General features: G+C 41.5%; 1 protein-coding gene across 4 annotated transcripts in view; it reads right to left on the bottom strand.

The window, feature by feature from the left end:
* alcama (activated leukocyte cell adhesion molecule a) overlaps positions 1 to 10,109 on the bottom strand; it is a 116,591-nt gene that overhangs the window by 102,604 nt on the left and 3,878 nt on the right. For 3 of the 4 annotated variants that reach the window (XM_020621748.1, XM_020621746.1, XM_020621745.1), the window contains exon 1: positions 6,990 to 7,085. The exons of the other annotated variant lie outside the window; for it this stretch is intronic. In XM_020621748.1, coding sequence (XP_020477404.1) covers positions 6,990 to 7,062 — 73 coding nt within the window. In that variant the 5' untranslated portion in view covers positions 7,063 to 7,085. Of the gene's footprint in view, positions 1 to 6,989; positions 7,086 to 10,109 lie in introns of those variants that run through there. 4 annotated transcript variants of the gene reach the window in all.

Here is a 10,109-nt window from a genome sequence, read left to right as displayed (position 1 = left end):
CTCTTAGTCTGACCCGTCACCCAGGACCTGTTTTGCCTTGGGAGACCCTACCAGGGACATATAGCCCCCAACAACATAGCTCCTAGGATCACTCGGGTACTCAAACCCCTCCACCACAATAAGGTGGTGGTTCACCAGTATTATCAGTCTCAAAGTTAATTTCACCCATGAGGTGGGAAATACAAACTCAACAGGCAGCTGCAATCAAAAGCATATTTCATAAACCTCCCACAAACCAACCCAATCTAACAACAACTGACAAATGCTGCTCTTACATAAAGCATTTACCCATATCAATAAAACAATTTTTTACATTTTTTTTAGATTAAAAGTAACTGACATAAAGAAGGAACATAATAGTCACAATCTCTGTATAAAAAGAAATTTTCACAGGTTCCCAGTCTCAATTTATCAGGTTTTTGGTTAAGATGATATGTCAATTTCTCCACAGGAAGAAGAAGAATCTGTGATATCCACAAGTCAATCGTGGGAACATGAGGAGTAGACGTCACAATAAAATATATTTCTTGGCTAAAAATGAAATTAGCATCAACAAGGATATGGTATCTCAATCAAAGGTGTTTTCTGGAATGTGGTTTAACAAATAAAAGGATGAAGACATTGCAGGCTGTTTACCAACAGCCTCATGATCACAGAATGAGCCCCGTTCCACGTTCCAAAAACTTCTGAATGCCCAAAACAAATGAGCAAATGTAACTTTGCTAGTTTTGCACTTGTAACAGATTAGAACTGTTAGGAAACACTTTCTGAAGGAAAACAGATGTGAGACAGGTCCTATGAAAAAATCTTATAGTTCTGTTAATAGAAACTGAAGTGCAGTTTGGGAAAATCCCAAACTGATTTTATAACTTGATATAGCACTTAAAAAAAAAAAAAAAATCTATGGAGTTCAAGACTGCTGGAATTCACCTCAGGGTCCTTTATGTTCTCCAGATGTGTTCTCCATTTAGTTGATGGACAGGAGGCACGCCTTGGTAGAGTGCACAGGAGGCAGGATATGACGCATGAGCCTGTTTGTAGTTTTGTCATAAACAACCGAGTCTCTTGCCTTATCTGATGATTCTGGCACTGACTTCTAATGACAGAAGTTCTTGAATATCGTTGTGTCTCCAGGTAGATTATTTTGTTGGTGTCTTCACTGTAAATTACTGGTTTTTTTTCACCATGTTTGTGTTCTTCTGGTTTCATGCCAGTCAGGTCATAGAACGTCAGCAACACGCCCACTAGAGCTGTCTGAATACTCCGGACTATATGCTGCTGTATTCTCACTTGGGCTCACTCTAGCTCACTTGGACCTTAAGCAGAATTTGTACCAGGGGAGCTGGCTGGGTAAAGTCCACTTAAGGACTGGGTTGACTGACTCAGACATTTGTGTTCTCACATCCAGCTCTTCCGGGTAAGGTCTAGAGAATTTCAGGGTTCCAGTGCATGTCTGAAAGGGAAACCCTTCTGGGCCTAGACATTTCCCATTTGGCATAGCCTGTATAGCAGCGCAGACCATGACCGCAGCATTTAATTTGGAGTGGTCCTCCTCAACAACAGGTAGTAGTAGTAGCAGATCATTTAGATAAGAATCTATGTTGGAATTAGTCTTCTCTGAGCTGTAAAGGGATTTATAAAAATCTCTAAATGTGTTGTTAATAATCAGTGGGTCACAGGAGACGTTGCCAGAAGATGTTCTTATGTTAATTGATCAGTCACTATTCTGATTTTTCAGTTAGTGAGCAAGTAAACGGCTAGCTCTGCTACCAAATTCATAGTATTTCTGTTTTTAATAATGAAATAACTTTTGAATATGATGTATATAATCCATATTTAACTTGGTCTTAACGCTTATTAATGCGTTCAAGTTTGTAGCGGAAGGTGATGATTTGTGTATTTGTTCCAGTCTCATAACTTCTCCTTCCAGGTTTTTATTATTGCTCTCCAGAATACAGTTTTTAAGCAATCCTAGGTCTTCCTGTTTTCCTTTTTGATTGTCAAATACTGCCACCTGGACTTAAGGCTGTATTAATGACCACTGGCTGAATGAGTCAAAACCCAGACAGGATGTGTTTTATGGTTATTAATTTTTTTGTATTTTGAGTCAGTCCTAACAGGATATCAAGTGTCTCCTCACGATTTAGTGCAACAACAGCTAGCCCTCTACATGAGATTGTGAACAGCCCTTTGGTCAGTCTGAATTAAGTAGCTGAGTTTACAAATATCTCAGCTAAGAGGAGCCTTGTGTGTCCATTGCTGAAGGCACAGGTCTTTTCAGTCCTCAGTATAGTAGTAGACTAGTAGTTCAAAGTGCAGTTTCACTACAGAATATGAACCAGTCGGACAGAACAGATGAAGCCTCTTGGATGAGAGGTGAAACATCTTCTACCTAAAACCAAGTCCAGATGATTTTTGCACAAACACGATATGGACATGCCTTTGATCATTTTTGATGGCCTCGGCATCTGCTGTCCATTGTGTTTACATGCATGTTTGTTTACATAAGAGTTTAAAGCTGGATTAACTAATGTCTCCCTCTAATTTTTGACCATTAAGGGTGCCATTTCTCACACACAAGCATGTTAAGGGCATAGGTTAAGACATTACAAAAATCAAGCTGATTAAACAATCTTTTAAAGCAGATTTGCAAATACATAACATGGCACTATATTATTTTGTCAAGAATTTCTGCCTACAAGGGTGAAATGAAAATCAAAACAAACTCCAGCAGTAACATCTCATCGTCTTCCTTCTGCTCCTCTTTGCCCCTCTTGCCCTGTTGGTGAAACTACATCATATGTGGACATAACAGCCAGAGACAGTTGTGGTAGTTGGGTAAAGCAGCAGAAATAACCAGCTCCAGAACTAATGTATACGGAATATGGCACTACAACTAACCTAAAGGTTCATCTAAAAAAAAATTTACATCCCATCCCGTTTTCCAAGCTGGAAACAAAAACCAGTTGGAGAAGGAGAGGGGTCTTCCTGAAGGCTGGCTATTACAGCAAATATAAATGGGACAGCACAAAATGGTACACTCTCACAGATAGCATAACTCGCTAAATAGCCAAAGAGGAGGGTGTTGTGTTTTTGAGAAAACGTGTGTGTTCGTGAGATTTGTCCACTTGAGTTCAGTTGTTAGTGGAAACTATATCAGATATGAACACTTTCATCCCACTTCATTGTAAGAAAAAAGGTCAGGGATGAAACCGCAGATAGAAAATCTCCATCCAAGTGCCTTTGTGTTCTGTCCAGAGACACAATAAGAGGAAGAGTCCTAAACTGACTTTATGTCAAACATGTTACTTTGTTCTACATGTGACACATTTCGACCTTTTCTTCCTGATTTTCTGTGTATTTTCCCCATCTCTCCCTGCCTGTCACATCCCCAGCCAGCGTAATCAGTTATTACATCCACCTGCTACTCATTATCTCCCGGATCAGTCTCCCATATGTACACGCCCTCTTCCCGTTAATTCCCCGCTGGTTCGTCTCTATGACTACACCCAAGCTTCAGTGCTCTCCCTTGTTCCTCCGTGTTTCCCCGACTTGTGACCCAACGCTCCCACCTCGTCTGTCTGATTCCTGTTTGCTGCGCTTTCTTTGTGGGATCCTTGTGGCTGTGGATCTCAGCGTCTTCCTGATTGCCGTGCGCAGCCTGATCCTCATGAGTCCTAGCTCCACACTCTCCAGTCCTCCATTCTCCTTGTGGGTCCAGCTCTGCGCTCTCCAGCTCCATGCTCTGCCTCTGTCCCATCTCCTCAGCCACTACCTGCCCTGGCTCTGCTTCACATCTCCTCCACCCAGTAACCTGACCTTTTGTTTATCAAATAAACTCCTTCTGTGTTCCGCTCCCAGTGTGTATGTTTCTGTACATTGGGTCCACCAGTATTAGCCCGTGACAACATTTGTTCAATGGTTGGTGCAATTTTTGTTAATGTGGCCCAAGGTTCCATTTTATTTATTGTGTTGGTTGTGTGATTTTATTTATTTATTTTGAATATTCATTTCCAATATCTGAATATGCTTAAGAGTTAAAAGCTCATTGTACATTGAAAGGGTGTACTTGCCTTAATTTGCTTTTATATTAACATTATATCATTGGCATAAAATCATCTTAAAATTTAAATAATATCTTTTATCGCAATAATTTCTGAACAATGTAGTCTTTACTAGAGGCCAGAAACTTTTCACTGTGTCTACATTTGACATGAACATTACTGGAACAGGAGGATCAGTGTTTGTCTCCTTGTGAGTTGCCTTTGTCAGCTGTGAGTAGCATCAGGTTTAAAACAGGCTCCCAGTGTTTTCCTAAAAAACATGGATGAGTGAATGAACCATCTGACCTGTAAACTAGTTTTAGGTTAGTGCACGCTGAAGTATTTTTATGACCCAGTGAATTTTAAAATTATGTAATTAGACACTTGTTTTAAACTTGAGATGCATGGTCTGAGTACCAGGACGACAAGGACATGTCAGGTATGTCATATGGAAAATGATCAGCCTTGGATTTAATAATGTGGACATTTCTGCAGAGAGGGAGAGGAGTAAAAATCACCTAGTTTAAGGTAAGACAGGCCTGACTGTGTGGTCATTTTTATGGCTGATTTGCAGTTGTAAACACATGGTAGGTTGCATGTTATCAATAACTGTTGGTAGCTGTCAATCATGATTAAGTTTAAGGCATGGCACAGCAGCAGTTGTGGATGGATGGTTGGTGTATTTACAAGCTGTTCAGTCTGATTCATTTCCTCATGAGAGAAAATTGGCTAAATTTACTCTGTCTTCTCTGAAATAACTTTGGACATTGTAGCCAAATATTTACTACAAAACAACTAGAATTGTATTTTTAATTTAGTGCACTTCTTTTTCATGACCTTTTAACCATTTACTCACCAGCAGGAAGTACCAGGTGCAGCAACATATAATCCTCACAACATATAATGAACATATTCATTCAAATAATTTCTGATGGAATGCTACCAAAATGATGAACACTAATCTGAGCATGGATCAAATTTTGTGAGAATTAGAATCCTCCAGCACACTAAAAAAATACAGTACAGTACTACTTAGCTACTTTCCACCACTGAACTTAAAGAATGGTGAAGTATATGAGTGGTAATGACTGGGGTCTGGGGATGGATGGGTAGGATGAGGTTCTACTCAGTGCTTGAAGTGGGGAGAAAAAAAAGTGCTGGCTCGCACACTGTAGTTGGCAGAAAGTTCCTAAACTGTTTATCCTGACTGCAGCTTTTTGTCACCACCACCTGCTCCCATCGTCTGCTCTTGTCCACCATGCAGGCAAGACACAGTGCATCTCAAACGAGCCAATAGAGGGCAGATGAGTATCGCCGCCAATTTATGAGAAGTGCCGGTACGCGAGAAGTAGTCCTGGTACACGAAGAGTAAAATGTAAAAGCGCCCATACAGTGTACCAATGCGTTCCAGCGTTCAAGCAGTGGTTCTTCTGAAAAGGTTTTCTGCTGCTCAGAGCACCACGTTTAATTTCTTCCATTTTTATTTTTTTAATGTGAAGCACTTTACTTTTTGGAACTGTGAACTTATTTCAAAACTCAAAAGTGTGAACTATGAACTAGTACATTTTAATGTGTGTGAAGTGTAGCTCTTGTCAACAACCGTGACAAAAAAATCATTATACAGAAGCTTGATAAAACAAGCTTTTAAGCTGCTTTCATTTTCCGTCTTATACTGTCAAAATTGTCCCCAAAAGGTTTGTTTTTGGAAGGTGGACTTTATCAAACTTTAATTGTCCTGCTCATTAAACAAAGCTGGGGCTCTCCCACTGAGATTTGGGCAAGCACAGCATTTAACTTCTCCTTTTGATAAGGTCACAGTTTCTGTCAAATGATTCTCACCATGACACCATTACTTGATAGAAACCTGATGCACACCACAGTTGGAATAGTCCAGCACTAGTGGAGAGTCATACTGCCTCATGTGAGTGCATGTATGTGTGTGTGTGCTTATGTGTAGGCGTGGGTTTCCCCATGATATCATTTAGTTTCACTTTCAACAGCACTGCTTCTTATTTCAGCTACTGTTGCTGCTTGGAGGATTATTGTCATTTCCCCTTCTTCGTCATACACACCCAGTAATAAACACAGCCACACTTACACACACACATGCAGAGAGAAAGGTCTGGATTACAAACAGCCACATTACAGCTCACTATCACTAATTAATTACAAACCAATTATCTGACGGCACTGACCGCTTTTTCACCCCGGGGGATTAGTGGATGGTAAACATCTGCATTCTGCTTCCCCACCTGTTTATCCACAGGAACAGGTTTACCCAGCTTTTAAAGCGAATAGAGCCATAAGACAGATAGCAGAATAAAGTTTGTATGAGCACGAAGACTTTGTTTACGCGCCTTTCTATTCACCAACACGTTCCTTTTACACTTTTTGGTTATAAAATTAATAAAGTAAAAAGGGAAAGAAAGCAGCCAGCGAGCGCTGAAACTAAGGATGACTTTGCCACAGTCACAACAGCCCAAAGAAGTTTACAAAGGACGTGGGTTAGACTAGTTCTACACACCAGAGCATAATTTTAGGTGTAACCTTTACAAAGGACGTGGATTAGACTAGTTCTACACACCAGAGCCATAACTTCAGGTGTAACCTTTACAAAGGACGTGGATTAGACTAGTTCTACACACCAGAGCCGTAACTTCAGGTGTAACCTTTACAAAGCACGTGGGTTTGACTAGTTATACACACACCAGAGCCATAACTTCAGGTGTAACCTTTACAAAAGGACGTGGATTAGACTAGTTCTAAACACCAGAGTGATAACTTCAGGTGTAACCTCACCCTGCAGGTCTTTGAATTAAAAGCTAACCTACATGTGAGGTTCCTATTCAAACATGACATATTGACTTCCTTTGTAAAAGCAAGCTCCATAAACTATATGCAGTCTACTCTGAAAGGTGTTCCTACCACTTTATTAACGAGGCTTACCTTGGAAAAGAGTCGCGGCGCTCACGAAAGCCAGCAACACGAAAGCCAGCAACACGAAAGCCGCCAAACGCATCTTTATAAAGTCGCTGTCAGGGTTTATGGACACCGCTGGTGAGCTTCTGCAGCTTCTGAGGCTCTCCCACTGAGATTTGGGCAAGCACAGCATTTAACTTCTCCTTTTGATAAGGTCACAGCTTCTGTCAAATGATTCTCACCATGACACCATTACTTGATAGAAACCTGACGCACACCACAGTTGGAATAGTCCAGCACTAGTGGAGAGTCATACTGCCTCATGTGAGTGCATGTATGTGTGTGCTCATGTGTAGGCGTGGGTTTCCCCATGATATCATTTAGTTTCACTTTCAACAGCACTGCTTCTTATTTCAGCTAGTGTTGCTGCTTGTTCCTAAACATTTCTGTGTGTAAGGTACTTTTTTGTTGGGGGAGTTGTTGAGGCCTGCAGTGAGGAAAGCCCACTACACTGACCAACATATAAGCTAAGCTGATATGAGGCTCCAGCATTAGACATGCTTCTCACATTGACACAAAGCACTGGGAGGGCTATTCTCCACTGAGCTAATTATATATTTTTAGGATGGCTGCATACCAATTATTACTGCCTAAGCCCAGACAGGCCACACAAGACAACATTTTGTAAACATTAACTCTATGTTCTCATAAAGTCAAATGGTGATAGGTTGTCCCATAAAGCATCACAACCTGGCCAGGCTGGAAGCCATGATGACTCTGTGCAGTTTACAGACACCTGACACCCTGCTCTTATACTACACTCCCTCTCACTGCTAATTAAAGATGTGAAGACACAATGTGCTGCTTCAAGTAAAATTCAGCCCGGAATAAGCCATCCACCCTGGGTTCTGCCTTCTCTGCAGAGCCACTCCTCCAAAACACAATGCACACTGCGACATGCGCTGCCTGACTATTTCACATGACAATAGCAAGTTATGAGATGTTTGTGTGGCATGAACAGATTTGGGTGGAGGGCTCTGAATAACAGATCAAACTAAAGCCCTCTGACAAAGATTTAGGTGGGGTTTCAAACAGACTGTGACCTTTCAGAAATCAGCTGCTGGGGTTGTTGGATGAATGCCCCCACTCTGTCTTCACCTATCCACCCACTATCCCTCCCCTCCCTCACTGACACTGACCCCACTAAGGTATTTTCCCTCCAGGAAAAGACAAGCCACATTACAAGTTGGGGCAGATGAAGAGCATTTTAATCCATTCTGTCCCCCATGCGAAAGCAACTTAAGGTGCAACTGCATACCACACCTTTTATCTTGTCTGGATGCCCTGATTATCCAGCAAGTAGTAGCTATTAATACCTGCTTTTTAGGACCTTTTGCTTGGCAAGAGCTTGACCCACAGTATGTGCATATTTTCCACAACCTAAAGTGTTTGATACATAGGTCCATTTCAAAGTGTATGGAGGGAATATAATTACAGCCTAACCAGAATGAATTATAATCCATGCTCATAAAGGATTAAAGCTCAACACCAAAGGGCCAGGAACTCTCTGGGGTGCTGAGGCATCTAAGAAAAGTTCTGTGATTTGAATGAAAAATGGGAAATTTAAAGGATGTATTGCAGTAAAATGGAGAGCCATCATGCATTTGGCAGGATTCTGTCTTTATCTGGCAACAGATTCAGTCTGTATCTGGCAGGATACCAACTCTAGTAGATTTGTAGATTGTATTTTTATACTTTTTACAAGGTTTTGAGTCTGCCTGGGGTACAGATGGGACTCGAGAATCGATTCCTTTAAAGAAATGTGTGGCAAACAAATCTCAAGCAAGGGAGGAATGACAAGCATAAGGAACCATTTGCTTTTACACGGGGTTAATTTAAAAGAATGCACTGTGTTCAACCCTCCCAGCGCCAGCGGTGAGTCCAGGGACAATGAGCCAGAAGCAGCTAGCGGTAGCAGCACTAGCATCAGCATCGGACACTCAGGTTAGGTACAAAGCAAAGATGACAGACACCAGGGACAGATGAGCAAGGAGAAACTCAATGAATGTCACAAGGCAGTGACAAGATTTGTGGTGAAGGGATTACATCCTTTTGCTACATTTGAGTCGCCATCGTTTAGGTATGCAAAATGTAATGGCGATTATAGGGTCTCAGTTTTTCAGACAATCAATGGACTAGGACTACTAGAGCTGATATTGATATTCTTCTGTGTGTCAAAGCAATCAGAAACAATATATTTTACAGTAAACTATGGTTAGATAGGTGTAGTATTAAGTGCACATTTTCTTTGCAGGGAGATGACCAAGACCCTAAATCCCAAATACAACCCACCCTCCAGGGATGCTATGTCCAATCATTTGATCCCAGCCTGGTACAACATAGAAAAAGGAAAAATAAAATTAGAATTGGAAAATGTCAGCAGACTTTCACTTACCAGTGATTGTTGGACAAGCATTTACCAGGATCATTACATTACAGTCACAGCACATTACATCACAGATAGAAAGATGAAACAGAAAGTCCTTAAAACAAAGTCAGTGTACAGAGCACAAACAGAGGAAGTGGTAACAGAAGAAATTGGGGACATTTTAGATGAATTTGGGGTAAGAAGCAAAGTTGCAGCTATCTTGCAGTGGATCATGCCTATAACATGAATGTGGCAGTACAAAAGCTTCATCTCCTTAAAATAGGCTGTTTTGCACATGCCCTAAATCTTGGGGCTCAAAGTGTGTACACAGTTTCTTCAGTGGCAAAATGGCCATCAAAAATCCGTGACGTGGTTGTGTGGATGAAGAGGTCAACCATGGCCAAGACTGTGCTTCGAGAGAAGCAACAGATTCTGAGTAAGAACCTTTTCTTGTTATAATCACATTAATTTAACAATAGGTTAATATTTGATAATGGTGTGCCCATCCCTAGCCTGGGGAGGACCCTGTTTGCCAACAGTCGGCCATCAATGCCAGCAATCCTTCCGAGCTCCTTGTGGTGAGCTGCTGAGGATTTTCCACGGGGATGCGACATGGTGCGACGGGAGAGGTGGGACTGCAGGGCTGGAGTGAGGCGCTGGGGGAGGAAACAGAGGTATGGGCCATGTTTGCCATCGGGCTGCTCCCCTCTGAGATGAAT

The sequence above is a fragment of the Monopterus albus genome, unplaced genomic scaffold, assembly GCF_001952655.1.
Source record: "Monopterus albus unplaced genomic scaffold, M_albus_1.0 scaffold267.1, whole genome shotgun sequence".
Classification (NCBI taxonomy): domain Eukaryota; kingdom Metazoa; phylum Chordata; class Actinopteri; order Synbranchiformes; family Synbranchidae; genus Monopterus; species Monopterus albus.
This window is presented reverse-complemented; position numbering and strand designations above follow the sequence as displayed.